This window comes from Arvicola amphibius, chromosome 18 (genome assembly GCF_903992535.2).
Source record: "Arvicola amphibius chromosome 18, mArvAmp1.2, whole genome shotgun sequence".
Lineage (NCBI taxonomy): Eukaryota > Metazoa > Chordata > Mammalia > Rodentia > Cricetidae > Arvicola > Arvicola amphibius.
In genome coordinates, this window is record NC_052064.1 from 17,214,729 (window position 1) to 17,233,728 (window position 19,000).

Below are 19,000 nucleotides of genomic sequence, written 5' to 3' on the forward strand. Positions count from 1 at the left end.
CCAGACGAAACACCCACGCCAAAACACCAAGAAAGAGCAAATGTGTCGGTCTCCATGCAGCGCTAACAGTGGGGCTGCAGGAAGAGAGGAAGGGCAGACAGTACAGGCTCCTAAAGGAGATACGAAGGGTGTGACTTTTACTCAGAGAGCTGAGACGCCATGAGAAGTCTCTGAACAAGCAAGCCCTTGCTCGTGTCTGAAGAACAGATTGTTGAAGAAAAGCCAAGAGATCAATTAGAGGGCTACACTGGGCTGAATTATACCCCTTCTCCCAGACTGGTGTGCTAAAGGGCCTCCGACCCTCAGAATGAGACTGCGTTTAAAAACTGGGTTCTTAAAGGGGAAATTCAACTGAAATGAGCACATCAGGTGGCCCTTAGCCACCAGGGTTGGTATCTCCAGAATAAAAGAAAATCAGGACAGTGTCTGAACACATGACAGGGTGACCACCATGTGGAGGACAGTGTCTCAACACATGATAAAGTGACCAACCATGTGGGTGGCAGTCTCTAAACAATGATGGAGCAACCATCACGTGGAAGCACAGAAATGGTCCATCTACAAGCTATGGCAACCATCACGTGGAAGCACAGAAGTGGTCCATCTACAAGCCATGGCAACCATCACGTGGAAGCACAGAAGTGGTCCATCTACAAGCCATGGAAACCATCACGTGGAAGCACAGAAGTGGTCCATCTACAAGCCATGGCAACCATCACGTGGAAGCACAGAAGTGGTCCATCTACAAGCCATGGCAACCATCACGTGGAAGCACAGAAGTGGCCCATCCACAAGCCATGGCAACCATCACATGGAAGCACAGAAGTGGCCCATCTACAAGCCATGGCAACCATCACGTGGAAGTACAGAAGTGGTCCTTTTGCCTGTATGTTATGTTTGTACACTATATGTGTGCCTGACACGTGGTAGAGAGAAGAGGGTATCAGATCCTTTGGGACTGAAGTTACAGAAGGCATTGAGCTGCCATGTAGGTGTTGGGAATTGAACCTGGGTCCTCTAGATAAGTAGCCTTATCAAATCTAAGAACACTTGACCTTGGATTTCTAGACTCCAGAACTGTAAGGAAATACATTTCTGGTGAAAATGAAAACCAAGATTGCTGGGTGGTGGAGCACACCTTTAATCCCCGCACTCTGGAGGCAGAGACAGGTGGATCTCTGTGAGCTGGAGGTCATCCTGGTCGCTGGAACTTTCAGATCAGCTAAGACTACACAGTGATGCCCTTTCCGAAGTGAGAGAAGACATATGAATATGAGTACACACCAGAAAAGCCCCAGAACTAAACCGGGGTCTGGTAATGTTTATGAGTACAAGTTCTCCCAAATCTTTTTTTTTAATATTTATTTATTTATTTATTTATTATGCATACAATATTCTGTCTGTGTGTATGTCTGCAGGCCAGAAGAGGGCACCAGACCTCATTAAAGATGGTTGTGAGCCACCATGTGGTTGCTGGGAATTGAACTCAGGACCTTTGGAAGAGCAGGTAATGCTCTTAACCACTGAGCCATCTCTCCAGCCCCAAGTTCTCCCAAATCTTAAAAACACTTGGCAACTTTCAAACCAGAAAAAATACTTATTCCAAATAAAAATATGGATATTTCAATTCTTACTATATAAAGAAAGTCAGGTCTCAGTGTGGCAGCTGGCAGTGTGAACCTGAGCTGGTTGTTTAGCTTCAGGAGGGGAGGCTTCACATTGAATTTACTTTTCTATTTACATCTGTCCATCTATTAATTAATTAATTTATGTGGGGTACATGTGTGTCAGTGCATGTACACAGAGGGCAGAGGACAACTTGTTAGCATCTGCTCTTTCCTCCCATCATGTGGGTTCCAGGGATGGAACTCACCAGGCTTGGCAGGAAGTGCCTTTATTCACGGAGCCCCCACATTCACTCTTATAAATAATGTGTTCCCCAAAGAAAGACTACCAGCCATGTGGGAAAATAGGGTAATTCATAATTTTATAGACATTTCCCCCAAGTTTTAAGGTATAATATTTTGAAATATTATTTTCAAAACTATGTAAGAAAATTGTTTTCAAGTAAAGTTTTTTTTCAAACCTTATTTTGCTTAAAAATCCTAAGTGGGGAGTTTTTTTTGTCAAATTCAAAACTAAATTTTATTTAAGCTACTTAAAAAGTCAAAGTACACTCTCTAAAGAAGAAAACCAGAAATATGCATCTTAGGTCCCATGGAAGAAAATACCAGTCTACATGGCATTTCCTAAGAAGAAAAAAAATAGCTACTAGCAAGCAACACTTAAATAGATTGCTTTTCCTGTTACTAAATATACAGCATTGTACTTAATAGTTACTAGATAATGTTTATAGTATAAAGAGTTAGGATACATTCATCTAGAATGGCATTAGTGTCATGAAGTGTTAGAGAAGTCTCTGTGGCAGTGCCACAAGTGACTTACAGATAATAAAGATCTTTCACTATCTTACAATGTAATTATATTATATTACATTATAAACTAACACCACCACCCAGATGATTCAAAATGCTATCATTTCCACAGAACAGATTATTTAAATGTATTACCCTAATTCTATTATCCAGTCTTTGTTATCTGACCCCAAGTATATTTATTTTATTAATATCTACTACTTAGTACATAGGGGTCATGTATTACCAGTAAACAGGGCTTGACTTTAAGTCACCAGGACTGACTGACCTTTGGAACCAAGGTATAACCACCTCCTTTTCTTATGTGAGTCAGGTTTAGCCCAATACACAACAGCCAGAATTTGTTAGAAAGAAAGATGATTTTGTGATCTTCTGTGCCTCTGAAACCTAAATTTTCTTCCTAAAAATAATTTGGGAGCTGAGGAAGAAACACTAACTCTGTAATTGTAATCTTGCTGCAGTACTCTTAATGCTGGCAGCAGAGGCCAAAGGCTGATGAAAATTACTTACAGGATGCAATAATTTCAGGGTCACAGTGCCAGGTCTGCCACCTCTCTAGTACCCAACCATTTTCAAGTCAGAAATAACACAGTGCACTTGAGAGTTCACCCACACTGGATCATGCGCTAGTGGCTTTGAAGGGAATTTGTGTGCATCTGGCCTAGTTTGCACTAGGGGACGGAGAAAGATCTGTAGGCATGCAGAGGAGGGAAAACACTTCCCTACTTCCTGTCCTTCATGCAGTCCAGATTTCAACCAAACCGCTGAACTATAACTTGGAGTTGAATCTGAAACAATATGATCTTATAGTTCCAGGAATAGCAGCTTCATTTCAAAAGAATATAGTGACATAGCAAAATCACACCGGCCCCAGCAGGCACCCTGCTGCCCTGCTCTCCCTTCCTCTGCATTTCCCTGCTGAGCTGAGAAGACAGACGTAAACTACAGAGTGCATTTGTCGTCTCTGTGTCACACTTACCAGTCTCTGGGGCAGAGATGGCCGGGGGATGTTCTGCTGCTGTGGCCAAGGAGCAGGAGGAGAGAATGAAGACCCTAGGTGGCTGAATCCCAGAGAAAGTTAAGAGGCAGGGCTAGAGGCAGGATCAGGGGGCCAGTTCAAAAATAATGCATGTGGTCAGGCAGCAGACTGTCAGGGCCCCACAGCCAGCCTTTTATGGCCAAGAAGGCAGATAAATATAGCAGCACAAGGGGAGGGAAGTCCCAGACCCAGAAGAGACGAAACGGTACAGCAAGAAGTTGCACGAGCACTAGGATTAGGCTCATGGTTCCATGAATCTGGCCTGATTAAAGCAAATAGAGCGGTTTCACTGGGTTCCACAGCCAGTGTCCAATATAACTTTATTGCTTTATGTTTAAAAGTGCAAAACAAGTAGCTTATGTTTTATAGCTAAAAACAGGTGTCCTCAAAATGGACTTCATGGAATTTTACTGCCAAGATGTGGCTTTGTGTGTGCCGCTGGTAACACATGTACCACAGAGGCAAAAGGCACAGCGTGAAAGAAAGAACTCGAGGCTGACCCAGCGTACCACGTGCTGGCCATTTCACTTCGCGATGAACACTCCTTGTTCCTCTCAGCTCAGGAAAATTGACAAAATGCATCAAAGCTTCAGATGTAAACATTTACTTCCTTGTTTATTAGCAAAAGCCTCAGGAAAAGGAATTCATTATTGTGTCCTTCCAAACTCAAGGACAGGGACAGCCCAACTAACTGATTCTTTGTTCCCAACCAATCTGTTTCTTCTAAGGTAAGAGGAAGAAGGGGCTCAGCCTGACAGCACAGGTTCCCTCCCCAGACTCCATGTGAAAAGAAGTCTGGAGCATGGTTCACATCTGTAATTCCGGAACACCATAGAGCCTGTAGCCGCAGGAGTCCTACAGAGAGTCGACAGGCAGAGACAGGATGACTACCATGAAGCTGGTGGGCCAGTGGACCTGGAATACTCAGTCCGGCTGAACAAGACAAATACCCCAGCTGAGTGAAAGGAAGAACCAACCCCAGCAAGCTGTCTCCTGACCTCCACACATGCACCCCACTCTCACACACGGACACACGGCATACAGACTAACAACAAACAGAAAATACGCAACTACATTTATAAACTGCAGAAACCATTTGCTTCAAGAACTCTCGTTAGGTTTGCCTCACAGAGTGCCAAGAGACTTTTCTGGTAGATGCGGTTCATTGTGACCACATTGTCTATAAAACATACTTTAATTCAAGTCGGGTGGTGGAAGCACACGCCTTTAAACCCAGCACTCAGGAGGCAGAGACAGGTGGGTCTCCATGAGTTCCAGGCCACCACGGTCTACAGAGTGAGTTCCAAGACAGCCAGGGCTACACAGAGAATCCCTGTCTCAAACAAACAAGGAAACAAAAAAACATAAATAAATAAATAAGTAGTACTTTAATTCTATAATTCCACTCCTCTATATTCAGAGAGAGAGGAGAATTCTAGCTAGTTTCTTCTCTTAAACGCCTGGTTTTAAGGCAGATATAAATGTTTTTCTTTAAGCTAACTAGAAGAATGCTAGTATTTTCTGAGTATAAAATGATGAGTGGCTACAGACAAAATAGACGTCTAAGCTTTATTTAGGCCCTAGCACTCGGCCAGCTCGCGTTCACTTTACAGCAGCACACAAAGTAATTGGTAGCAGACCATCACTCTCTGCATGATGGGGGAATGAAAGAAGTATTGTCAAGAAATGAAATGTGAAGAAAGCAATTAAGAACCAAATTCCACCTAAAATAAGAAAGCTTTTTCCTAGGCTGTCAGCTTCGATTCACAACTAAAATTCATATATCTACAATATGAAAAAAGGAAAGTCCGCATCTATTCAGTGTAGTGCATGAAGCATTTGCTGCACCCAGCACACCGAGGCCCAGCGCAGCACACCGAGGCACACCGCAGCACACAGAGGCACAGTGCAGCACACAGAGGCACAGCAGCACACTGAGGCCCAGCGCAGCACACAGAGGCCCAGTGCAGCACACAGAGGCACACTGAAGCACAGTGTAGCACACCAAGACACAGCGCAGCACACCAAGGCACACCGAGGCCCAGCGCAGCACTCCGCAGAGTGAAAAGATCCCTCAGGAACAAGTACACGATGGTGGACTCGGTGACACGATGCAGTAAGGGCGTGGCACAGGAGGACGACATGATTCCCGGTTAGAGCTTCATCAAGCAACATCTAAAAGATTCCCTCACCTTTACAAGATGAGAACAAAGAGGGAAATATAACGTTGTTCTGGGAAGGGGGAAGAAAAATAACTGATACAGGCCCTGCGGTTAAAGATTTCCAAATTCTAAGCCCTATCTCTCCAATGCGGGTCATCTAAACATAAGAAAAATCTTAAGTGAATTACCGAGTTTTTTGAAGGCTGCAGTTGGAGTAATCTACAATTTTAGGGTAACTAGCTTGTATCCCCACTAGCTTCAATTTGCCGTGTGTGTGTGTGTGTGTGTGTGTGTGTGTGTGTGTGTGCGCGCGCGCGTTTAGGAAGGGTGGGTCTTGAGTATCTGATGTCTTACCTTGCTGTTTATTGAATGCTTCAAGAACCACGTCATGCCTCTAGGCTTTAAAGCTGCATTCCTTCTCAAGTTGTCTCTAGATGGAGTTTCTGGGCTTTTGATCTAGAAGGTGACTGACCTACTCTCTCTTCACTCATAAACTGACCAGCAAACCTTACCTGGAACAGTTTATTCTCAAAAGGAAACTGCTTGTGATTGATATCTCACCTCTGACATGTCCTTCTCTGGTGCTGTTTTGTTTTTAACCTCTGATGTCCCTGAAAACAATCCAGAAATGTGTTTGTGTTACCATTTAAGGCTGTGGGTTGCAAGCAGTGGAGTGGGGGGTGTGGAAAGGGGGACAGTGGGAATAGAGAGAGGACTGGGCCTAGAATTCTTTCCAGAAGCCAAGTTTCACCCAGTTATTAAATGAACCAGTTCTGAACTAGATCTGGATCTAAAATTAGAACTAGTTATCTGAGCAGTGGCAATGTGAAGCCAACTGTCTCCCATCAGGCCCTGCAGGCTGCAAATGTGCTGAGCAAATTCCCTCCGAACCAGGCAGAAGGGAAGGACTTCTGGGTAAAGGCAAACCTGTGATGGTACAGCACCCATGTCCACTGCCATGTCTCTGAAGTAGACTCTGCCACCAGTAAGCTCAAGCGATCCCAAAGAGGCCTTGGTTTTCTGTGGAGTGCTTCACTCATGCCTTCAGATATTAATTTCTTTCTGTTCTTTCCTGGGCCTGCACTTCCTTCTCTCACTTCTTTCCCCCATCACAAGAACCTTTACTCTGCCTCTCCAGACCCTCAGTATTAACTGTTGCTCACTGCTATGACAAAATGCCTGAAGGAAAGAGCCTGCCTGGGCCCACAGCTCGAGGCGTGGCCCGTCATAAGAGGGAGGCACAGTGACAGGAACATGTAGCCACTGGTCACGTATGTTCACAGTCAGGAAGCAGAGAGAGAAGAGCATGCTGTCGGCTGGATTTCTCCTTTTCACTCAGTCTGGGACCCCAGGCCATGGGATGGTGTCACTCACATTCAAGGTGAGTCTTTGCCACTCAGTTAAACCTTTCTGGAAACATCCTTAAAAACACACTCAGAAGTGTGTTTTTATGGTGACTCAGAGGTGTGTTTCTGTAGGGACCCAGAGGTGTGTTTCTATGGTAACCCAGAGGTGTTTTTCTACAGTGGAAATGTACTTCTATGGTGACCCAGAGGTGTGTTTCTATGGTGATCCAGAGGTATACTTCTACGGTGATCCAGAGGTGTACTTCTATGGTGACCCAGAGGTGTGTTTCTATGGTGATCCAGAGGTGTGTTCTAAAGTGACCCAGAGGTATGCTACTATGGTGATCTAGAGGTGTGTTTCTATGGTGACCTGGAGGTGTGTTTCTATGGTAACCCAGAGATGTGTTTCTATAGTGACCCAGGGGTGTGTTTCTACGGTGATTCTAATTCCTACCAAGTTGACAGCCAATATTAACTATCATACTCTGCATGTTTGCTTCAGGAGGGAAGCTCTTGGCTGCTAAGTTGGATCCGGCCTAGGACTGTTGGTCAAGTCAGCAGAGACAGATAAAATATTTCTGCACAGGTAGCAAAACGGTGGGTAGTCAGGGACACTGATGGAAACTCTTACTGAGGCAGAGGAGAAGGCGTGACCTTGGCTTCTGCAACCACCCTAGATCCAAAATGTAATGGTCTGTCCTGTCCCTTTAAGAAACAAGCCCCACCATGAGGGGCATGGGGCATTGGGTCCAAGGCAGGGAGCCATGAGGTGGGTGAGAGACAGATGGATAGGAACACCATGCAGAGTGAGGTTGGATATTTATATTTATTTAGTGGGTTATGGAAGGGAAGAGGAAAGGGGAGAGGTAGAAGGGGGACAAGAAGAGAGAGGTGGGAGGGAGGGATAGGAGAAGCTACCCCTTTAGAAGAGAGATAGAAAAGAAGGAAGGAAGGTCCACTTCCTCAGCGGACTGGGGGGAGTGGGTGGGGCTTGTCTCTTAAAGGGACAGGACAGACCATTACACAAACCCTGGCCTTGACACTTCTCTTCCTAGACTACAGTGTCTGGGGGCAAACGGGGGCAGAGATATGGGGCAATATCTCTCTTAGTTGTTTTTTTTTAAGATAGGGTGGTTTCTCTGTGTAGCAGCCCTGACTGTCCTGGAACTTGCTCTGTAGACCAGGCTGGCCTTGAACTCACAGAGATCCACCTGCCTCTGCCTCCCGAGTGCTAGGATTAAAGGTATGCACCATCACCACCTGGCTTGTGGGGAAACATCTTAAATGGCAAGCAGGTTCCAAGCCCTGAACATCAACTACCTATAATATACTCTAAGATACTCTAATAAATCCCCACGATAATGAGAAAGTAACTACACTATGTTTTAACCTTGATCCATGCCCTTCTGCTCACACCACACCCTTCTGCTCACACCACACCCTTTTGCTCACACCACGCCCTTCTGCTCACACCACGCCCTTCTGCTCACACCACACCCTTCTGCTCACACCATACCCTTCTGCTCACACCACGCCCTTCTGCTCACACCACACTCTTCTGCTCTCACAATACTCTTCTGCTCATACCATACCCTTCTGCTCACACCACACTCTGCTCACACCATGCCCTTCTGCTCTCACCACGTCCTTCTCCTCTTACCACACTCTTCTGCTCACACCACACACTTCTGCTCACACCACACTCTTCTGCTCTCACCATGCCCTTCTCCTCTCACCACACTCTTCTGCTCATACCATACCCTTCTGCTCACACCACACTCTGCTCACACCATGCCCTTCTGCTCATACCACGCCCTTCTCACACCACGCCCTTCTGCTCACACCACGCCCTGCTCACACCATGCCCTTCTGCTCACCACTGATAAATGAAGGGCTCTGTGCATGTTGAGGTCTCCTGTGGCTAAACACTAAGAATAGTGAGTCAGGCAGCTGTCTGCTTGGCTCTTTCCTTTTCTCTTTCACTCTGCCCCAACCCCCTTCCTGCGATTCTGACAGAATCTTTGCTTGACTGTAATGTTTTCCTCTCATTGTCAACTAATGTGTGTCATCAAATAACATGCTTGAATTCCAGAGACAGAAAATTATAAAATGTTGCATTTTGAGAAGACTGATGACTTCATCACTGTTTCCATACAAAGCCATTAGCAATTAGAACCACATTTCACGCGTGAATCCCTTTACTTTCCAGACTACCCGACACATTACATGTAATTTGTCAGAATTATTGAAAGCTGTGGTCCACTCATGCGTCAGTACTAAGACACACTGTCTGAAAGCCTGGGCACTGTGATGAACTACAGCAAACCAGGTCCTGAAGCCAAGGCAGCATCGGGGCTGCAGCTGGGGACCGAGGACATGTGCAGACAGCTCATTCCCTCTTCTGTCCCTTAGAACCTTCCCAGGGCCCCTCCTTGCTTTTCCAGCTACCCTCCTTAGCTGTGTAGGGAATCTTGGCATTGGAGCCTGCCTACTCCTCCAGCTCCACCCCCTCTGATTCCCTAACTGTTCCTGAGCTCCAACCACAGGTAAGTCCTTGCGATTCCCCAAGCTCTGGGGCTTGAATGCCTCAGTCCCTCCAAAGCCATCCTCTCAGTTTGCCTACCACGTGCACACTTCTTTCCTGGCTTCACTTCCCCTCCTTGGGGACTCCTTGTCATCCCCTTGGGAAAATGTCCCCAATCCCACTAGGCTGTGATATGATATGTATATCATATGATATGTAGACAGTGTGTTCGTGTTTCTTTTTCCTGTGCTGTGAATTACCTGCAGACAGAAGCTAGTCTCTTTGTGTAGGACTCCCAGTATCTAGCATGTCTCTTGACATATAATGGCCCTTTGATAAGGAACCAGGAACTACTTAGAGATGGGAAAAATAAGAACGATGAAACAGCCAGGCCCAGGAGCAACAGACAAGTAACAGATCCGAACAGCTTTCAGTACCATCTACCTTGTTCGTCTCCAGAGCTGGTGATGGAGCCAGCCAAATCACTACGCCCTGAGCCTACCTCTAAGAGTCAGATTCATGGAGACAGAAAGCGGAATGGCAGTTGCCAGGGGCTGGCGTGGTGGATTTAATGGGTATGAAATTTTGGTTGGGAGAGGTGAAAAGTTCTAGAGATGAGCGAGAGTAGCATACTTCATGCCACAGAGCAGTCTATAAAATGGTTAAAGAGGTAAAGGGGAAGTTGGGAGAAACACTTGCTGATTCATATCTGCTCTGCATGGCCAGTTTGCCATCTGAGTACTGGATGCTCAGAGCCCCACCCTTCCAACAGATAGACTTGCCTCTAGTAGATCAGAGAAGGGCAAGAAAGAGCTGTGCTCCCCAAAAAGGAGGCAACAGTTCCAGCAGAAACAATTGCTGCTCTGCATAAGGGGCAGTGTGGACCCTGGTCACTGTGGTTATCAAGCTGCATGCATTCCTTTCTACCCTGCCCATAGCCATCCATTCAGTAGTATTACTGGGTGCACTATATTACTCCGGCACTTTGTTGCCTAGTCTAAATGCTAAGCACATGGGTGCTTCTGGGATTTGCAATTGGAAGGAGGCAGTAGGTGAATCTTCATTTTCACCTAGGTCTTCCATCACCCATGTTTTCTTCTGTGAGGCCTTTTAATCTCTCTGGTTCTTGTGTTTTCTCAGGCCCCTTGATAGGAAGGGGCAAGAGCAATTCTCTTTCCTGGATACATGTTAGGCTCATCTGAGCAGCTCTAAACCATACTTAGGACAAGGCTGTATTCTAGAACAACTAAGTGGGGATCTTCGGAATGGACATGAATGCTTTTTAAAAGCTCCAAGATGATTCCAACATGAAACATATGAGGGAAAATCATCTCACCTCTTTTAGTTCTAAAGTCACAAAAGTCTGGAACTAAAAAGAAAGCTACAAATATCTGTACAAACAAAAGTTTCCTTTTCAATTATTTCCTTAGGAAGTGTTTTTCCAGATGGTATTATGAATTCCAGGGTGTTTTATGAGACTGCCATTTGGAAAAATCAGGCTGATCTATAGTGCCAGAAATCAAATGTACCATATTGTTACTCAGTACCTCATTAATAACACAGTGTTGCCCAGTGTGGTGACATGCACTTATAATAGGAGCAATCACTGAGGTTGAAGCAGGAGGATCATGAGTTCAAGGCTAGCCTGTCTGAAAATCAAAAGCCAAAGAAAAAAGAATGTTTGGATCATTTTGTCAAACATTCAATAGATGTAAGAGACATCTATTTTTAAATGTATTATAAATTTCTTTGTGGGGCTGGACATCCTTAAAGTTAACTGTTTGGATTTCCTCCTGGGTGAGATATTTTTTCAAAATATATGTGAGTTATGTTGATCTATAGGTGGATTTTTTTACTTCACCATTAAGCTGTTATAAACATCCATCGTTGCTGAGAACTCCAGTGTATTGCATACCATGCTGGTTCTTTACAAAAACAAATGTTAACTTTTTTTTAAACCAAATCTCTAAAAGATACTTATTATCCCCAAGTATAAATGAGAAAATTAGAGTCCAGGGAGCTTAGCAGAGCTGCTTCTCTAGCTCTTTAAAGTCACAAAAAGTCACAAAATTAGTAGATGGCAGAGTTAAGTTTAAATCCAGTTCCAGCATGCGCTAAGGGCTCACTATTGAAGCATGGTTAATAAAAACCCAGAAACAGATACTGCGGTTCAACCTGAAGACCAGAAAAGCAAAGCGGCAAGCCACTGGCTCTTACCTCGACCTCAGTACGAAATGGTGATCCTGCCTCCAAGAAAACTCAGAATGAGACTGAGACTGAGAGCTGTCTCCTCCCGTCTTACATTCCTCTCTAGTTCTGGGATTAAGGACGTGCACCACTACTGCCTGGTTTCTATGGGAAGTTAGTGTGGTTACTGGGATTAAAGTGTGTCATCACTGCCTGGTATGTAAGGCTGGCCAGAGTGGCTGTTTACTTTTCTGATATTCAGGCAAACCTTATTTATACAAATGAAATGCCACGAAACACTACAGTGATATTTTATTCATGTTTTATAAATAAAGCTTGCCTGAAGACCAGAAGATAAAACTAAGCCACTAGAGGCCAGGCAGTGGTGTCACACACTTTCAATCCCAGGATTTGGGAGACAGAGGCAGATGGCCCTCAGTTTCTCTATTTTATTTTCCAACAGTATTTCATTTTGAAAAGATGTCTTCCATCATTGTTTATTACACTTGGGGAAAGAGGCATTGAGCTTCATAGTTTCACATTTTTACCATTATTATTTTTTTATCCTTTGGCCAATTTTCTGTTTTTAAACTTAGTAGCATCTGGCTTAGAGGAATTTTGTTCATTTATAATACTTTAAAGTTATACTAAGACATGGTCTTTAATGAGGCATTTTATATGAAATTATTATGAAATAGAATTACAATAGGAATTAATGTAGTGGTGTTAAGCATTTTCTTTTGCCTTGGATACTAAATTTTATTGAGTACCATGAGCCACCTTTTGGGGCGGCTTCTGCCATAGTCCTGGCTACAGCAGCTTCGTATGTTTCAGGGTAGAGGTGTGTGAATTATAAATGTTAGAAAAGAAGAACAGAGATAAGAAAGAAACACAGAGACACAGGATAGTACCAGGAGGGCAACTCAGCGAATACTGAATGCTGAATCTGCTCATGTTTATTTTTCATACGCTTTTATAACCCAATAGAAAAGGAGGAAAGAAGGCAAAAGACTGCTTTACCATGACACAAAGAACAACCAGAACAGTCACTTGCTTCAATACTTGAGACATCAAATCACTATTTCCTGAGTAAAGCATTTGGTGTTTGTAGCAATGACCACACCTAGACCAAGTATCCCGTAGGCAGTCACTCCCTATGTCAAACCTCCTATTTTAAATGAAGGACAGGAAGTATGCTTGAATTCTCTGACCTTCAGTCAGGATGGAGCAGATCCACCTCTAATGGCCATCTTAATGTCCAAACCAAGCAACCACACCCTAGGTCAGGCTACACCTGTTAGCAACAACTCTGAAAGAGCAAAAATTAAGCTCAAACTCTCTGACCTTCAGACAAGGTGGAACAGGCTCATGTCTGTGTGTGTCCCAACAATTGAGCCTATCTATCTAAACAATATCTAACCCCTCTATGGCTTATCTGACCATCTATGTAGCTGAGGAAATTTCATTTTGGACTCAGGAGACCAGAAGAAGTTTGATGGCATTCAGTTTGGTTGAGTTTCAAACAGGATGGCTCTCATCATCTATTTAACTACTCCCTAAAATGCTCTGTGTCTTTTCTACTCCTTTTGCCCCAAATTTTTATGGTGCACAGCCGAAAGTTTTACTGTGTTTAGGTGGCAGATCGGCTATTCTGCTACTCTGAAAGGCACTGGGGATACAAACAAAAGAAGGCTCTCTGAACAGTAAATCCATCTTCGTAGTGTTTTCTTCTTCCTCACCCAAGTAATGCGTGGAGCACACAGGTGGCCAGTGAAGAACCCCGACCTAGGGAGGCCCTTCAGATTAACCTCTGGGTCTGTGGCTTTCATGGATAGGAACCAGCACCAAGAACAGTGCTTCACTGACTTGGTGCTCTGTGGTCAACAGAAACGGAGGTGTTCTGTGTGAAGTGCCTACAAGTTACGTAGATGAGAAATTACTTTCGTCTGCCATTGCTTCTCCGGAAAAGGAGAACTCAGCCTAAAGCCAGAGCATACTTACAGGTGCTTGGCAATGCAGCCTTTTCCCGAGGTACGGATTTCAGTGGGGTTGAGCCCACTTGCTGGGAAGTTCCATGAGGTTCATATGACCTCTTTCTCTGGGAAAAAGAAAGAAAGGAGTAAGCATTACACTTCCTGTTAGATAAGTGTTCCCCAAAGGCCCATCTGTTAAAGGCTTGGTCTTCCGACTCCTCCCGCCCCTTTGAAGCCAACCACCTACATCTCTCCATTTGCCTACAGTCACATCGCTCTCTGATCTCCTCTGCCTCCATGTTGCACTCTGAAAACTCTGTGACATTTGTCGCAATGGGACAATGCAGGATAACCTTCATTTAAGGTCAGCTCATTAGCAGCTTTAATTTCATTATCTACCTTAATTCTCTTTGCAATATAACTCAGCAGAGGTCCTAGGAATTCAGATACGGGTATCTTTGAGGGACTATTATTCTGTTTACTAAGCACAGGATACATCACAGCATTCTCACTGACGGGAATAATACAACAGAAAAAGAACTGGGTATTGCAGAAGAGGGGAGAGCTACTAGTGTGGACATGAACGAGAGGACAGAGAAATGGGATTTCCGGGATCTAGTTACCAAGGGAAGACTCTTGGGCCAGCTGTAGGGGAGTAGATGATGAAGTGACCATTTTCTCAGTGACCTACAAGCAAGGTCATCAACTGTGAGTAACAGTGGGGTGGAAGTCACAGAGGTATGACGATGAGCAGAGAATATGGCTCAGTAACTGCTTGTATTACAAGCATGAAGATTCGAATTTGATCCCAAGCAGACAAAGAAATCTGCTGTGGTAATTCATCAGGGTAAGCTCTAGCACTTGAAATTCCAGGCCTCAACACAACCACAGTTGTGTACTGACAAAACTGCGTGAATTTCTTCCTCAATTCTCACAAAAACTGGAAAAAGTAGATTATATTACTATTATTGTGCCATTTTTCAGATGAGGAAACTAAAGGGGTTGCTAAAGTAAGCCTGAACTATAATTCTTGTTTAGTGTATTATTTTAGGTAACACTAATATTTGCATTGTAAAATTAACTCACTAAGTATAATCTGATCAATACATTTATTCATTGACAATTAGAATTAATTATGTCAAGATAACATTTTGAAATAAATAAATAGCTTTATGATAGTGGGAGTTTTTCTAACAGTGGGGCAGCCTGCTTTAACTCTTAGAACCAGGTATCATCATCATGGTAACTGTTATTGTACATTTGACACGCTTTCTTTATATTCTGTTTTGCATCTTAGTATTCTAATTTTTCTAAGCGCTTACTTAACTTACTTTTACTGCTATAGAGCTGAGGCTTCAGCTCAGCGGGAAAGTGCTTACTGAACATGTATAAGGCCCTGGGTTTGAAATCAGTACTGAAAAAATAGCATAGAAAAAGTTTATTCAAATATCCTTAATTCAATTCCATATTTCATTTTTTCTTTCCTTTTTGGAGACAGTCCTCAAAATAGTGGCTGAAGATGACCTGACAGTCCTGCCTCGTCCTCCCAAGTGCACAGACTACAGGTATACACTGCCAGTCTGGGTTTATGTAGTGCGGAGGATCGAACTCAGGGCTTTGTGCTAGCAGGCACTCTACCAACTGCACTACCTGCCCACCTCAGTCCCACATGGCTTTCACCTCGCTCACCATTCCTCAGCTTAAAAGAATTTTGAGGGGCTGGAGAGGTGGCTCAGTGGTTAAGAGAATTGCCTGCTCTTCCAAAGGTCCTGAGTTCAATTCCCAGCAACCACATGGTGGCTCACAACCATCTGTAATGAGGTCTGGTGCTCTCTTCTAGCCTGCAGGCATACACACAGACAGAATAGTGTATATATAATAAATAAATATTTTAAAAAATAGAATTTTGATTAAATCCATTATATGAATATACAAAAATTTCAAAGATGTAATGAAAATATTATATGGAAAATAATTTGGGAGCGGGAGAAATGGCTCAGTAGTTAAGAATACTTGTTGCTTTTGCAGAGGACCCAGGTTCAGCGCGTAGCACCCACATGGGTGGCTTACAGTTATCCATAAATCCAGTACCAGGGGATCTAACATCCTCTTCTGACCTCCAAGGGCACATGCTACACATACATACATGCAAGCAAAACACTCACACATAAACTAAACTGAATATAAAACGTTTTTAAGAAAAAAATAATATTGACTAAAATTTAGAAAGCTGAAATTCTTCATTCATGTTGACTTTTCTATACACTTTTAATATACTATTCGTACTCTATTCGTAGCTCTTGTGCCTGTGCCGTAGATTTAATTATCAGACAGACTTATTGAAACATCCTCTTCATTTGAAAGACAAGAGCTCCTCCTACTGTTTTCCTAGTCTAATGCTCATTGTTACATCCTGCATATCTCACCTACAAGGAATTAGACTTCATATTGCTAAAGCCAGAGTGATGGCTGGAGGCGTAGCTGGTCTGGTGCTTGCCTAGTATGCATGTTCAATTCCCAGAGCGGCACAGAAACGGGCATACGGCACATGCTGTCATCCCAGCACTTGGGAGGTAGAGGCAGGAGGATGAGGAGTTTAAATCCAGCCTGGGACTACATGCGACCACATCTCAAAACACAAGCAAACGCGAATGCAAGCCCATATTTCTCGACACTCAATAGTTTCTTACATGCAACAAAAATGAAAAGTGATTGAGCCAGCGAGACAGCGAAGTGGGTCAAAGTGCTTGCGGCCACGGCTGCTGATTGATTGACATCCATCCCTGGGACCCACGAGGTAACAGGAGAGACCTAAGTCCCACAAGACGTCCTTTGACTTCACAAACACAAACACACACACACACACACACACACACAGAGAGAGAGAGAGATGCGGCCACGGCTGCTGATTGATTGACATCCATCCCTGGGACCCACGAGGTAACAGGAGAGACCTAAGTCCCACAAGACGTCCTTTGACTTCACACACACACACACACACACAGAGAGAGAGAGAGAGAGAGAGAGAGAGAGAGAGAGAGACTTAAAATTCAAAAAAAGAATTGGAAAACATTGTTTTCTTTCAATTGCGCTACCAACTAGCTATGTGCACTCAAATAAGTATCCAAATAGCAAAGATCCGCTGGTGTTCATAACTAGATACTGTATGAGAAGTATAGATTTGCCCTGTGCTTCTTTCTCTCCTACTTCTGGAAAACCAAAGACATAAGTTATACTTCTGGCTTTCGAATGACTATTTGAATAACCTTGCAAGTAACTTAAGTCTATTGGATCTCAGTGTATGGGAGAAAAGCAAATGTCTATGCAGGCCCACTGTGCTGTGGGGGGATTAAATATTACATAAACACCTAGCATGTACTGGCACACTGTAACGTTTTATTAGCTCGTTCTTTCTCATTAGCCCTGACCTCGGGAAAATAAACATCTCACTCTGGGGAGGAAGAAATTAAATAGTGTCTTTTCGGTACTCATAGTACTCCCAAATAATCATTATAATACTGAGCCCCAAGTCACTAGTATAGAATTTTCCTCAACCTTAGCCCTTTAGATGGCATCTCTGACTTCTATTCTCTACATCCCTGCAGCAGCCCTTTGCTTATGATGATCCAAAATGTCTCCTGACATTGTCGAGTATTCCTTTAGAGTATAGGTTCTCAACCTGTGGGTCACAACCTCTCCGAGGTTGGGCTGCTCCTTCCACAGGGGTCACCTAAGACCACCAGAAAACACAGATATTTACATTATGATTCATAACAGTAGCAAAATTCAGTTATGAAGTCGCAACTAAAATAATTTTTTTGTTGGGGGGGTCACCACAATGTGAGAAATTGTATTAAAAGGTCACAGTATTAGGAAGGTTGAAAACCACTGCTTTAGAACCAAAATCTACACTCCTCACCCCTGGCTCTACCCCCGGCTATTAAGAACCACAGCATTAGTGGAACACCAGCTCACATTTTAAGGGAACATGAGTGCTATTTCAAAAGAGGAACCCTAGGAGATAATAAAAATTTAGAGAGACCTAGGCTGAGGCTCTAATCAGTTAGCACTCATAGGAAAAGGAGGGAAAACCTCTCCCCACCATGTAGGACAGGGCAAGAAGGAGGCTGTGTGTGAGCCATAAAGAGAGTCTTCAGCAAGAAGCGAACCAGCCAGTTCCTTAATCTTGGACTTCTCAGCGTTCACAAAGTGGAAAACAAATTCTTGTTATTTAAGATGCCTAGCCTGTGGAAAAAAATATATATGTATATGTATATAGGGCATGTGAATATAAATTTTTAGTAAAATAGAAAATCTTGCAAAACATCACAGTATGTATTGTTTAGTTATATACATTTCTTTTTTAACTTTTATTGTGTTTATTTATTTTGTGAGAGTGTCAGTGGACAGCTTATGGAAACTGGTTCTCTCCTTCTGCCATGTAGGCCCCAAGGATTGAGTTTAGGTCACCAGACTTGGTGGCAGGCAGGGCCATCTTGCCAGTCCTGAGATAAATTTCCTACTCCAAGTTTCAGTTAAAAATGTGAAAGTCACTAGAAGCTGAGGAGATGGCTCAATGGTTAAAAGCACTCACTGTGTATGCTTGTAACTCCAACACTGAGGGGCAGACACTGGAGGATTCCCAGGGCAGGCTAGCCGAAACAGCGAGCTTCTGGTTCAGTGAGAAACAGCGGTACAAGAAGACAGCTGACATTCATTCTGACTTCCACATGCATGCACGCACACACGCACTTATTTAAAAGCTACTCTTCTGTACATAGAAAATCTTTTAAAGTTATAAATAAGGATCTGGAGAGAGAACTCAGCAGTTAAGAGCTCTGGCTACCCTTCCAGAGATCCAGAGTTCAATTCCCACCACCCACGTGGCAGCTCATAACCGTTTATAACTGTAATCCTGTGGGATCCGATGCCCTCTTCTGGTGTGCAGAGGTACATGCAGACAAAACATCCACATGCACAAAATAAAATCTTTAGGAAAAATAAAATTATAAATGATCTCATTTAATCGGGAAGCCCTGTAAGGCAAGCTGGAGAAATAAAGAAAACTGAGGTCAACGGAGGGACTTGCTTTCAGAGTTGCACAGCCGGCTAAAGGAAAGATATGGAACAGAACCCAGACTGTCAAACTTGTAGTGAGAAGGTTCTCACCTGCTGTTTTAGGAAGATCTCCTCCAAGTTCCAAAAGAACAGGGACATCGAACAGCGGAAGAGGCCTTCAGTAGTGGGTCTAATCATTAACATGTTGTATCAGAACGTTAGGTAAAGTAGTAAGACTTAATTTTTCCACATTGACTTGGTATATCCATAGTTCTC

At 43.6% G+C, this 19,000-nt stretch overlaps 1 protein-coding gene across 5 annotated transcripts in view; it reads right to left on the reverse strand.

Moving 5' to 3' along the window:
• Myom1 (myomesin 1) overlaps positions 1 to 19,000 on the reverse strand; it is a 135,089-nt gene that overhangs the window by 114,701 nt on the left and 1,388 nt on the right. For 3 of the 5 annotated variants that reach the window (XM_038315278.1, XM_042054270.1, XM_038315282.1), the window contains 3 exons: positions 18,836 to 18,999; positions 13,695 to 13,791; positions 6,198 to 6,247 (listed from right to left, as the gene is read on the reverse strand). In XM_038315278.1, the coding sequence (XP_038171206.1) occupies positions 6,198 to 6,247; positions 13,695 to 13,791; positions 18,836 to 18,928 (240 nt within the window). In that variant the 5' untranslated portion in view covers positions 18,929 to 18,999. Of the gene's footprint in view, positions 1 to 3,414; positions 3,506 to 6,197; positions 6,248 to 13,694; positions 13,792 to 18,835; position 19,000 lie in introns of those variants that run through there. The other 2 variants (XM_042054271.1, XM_038315281.1) reach the window with 2 other exon arrangements.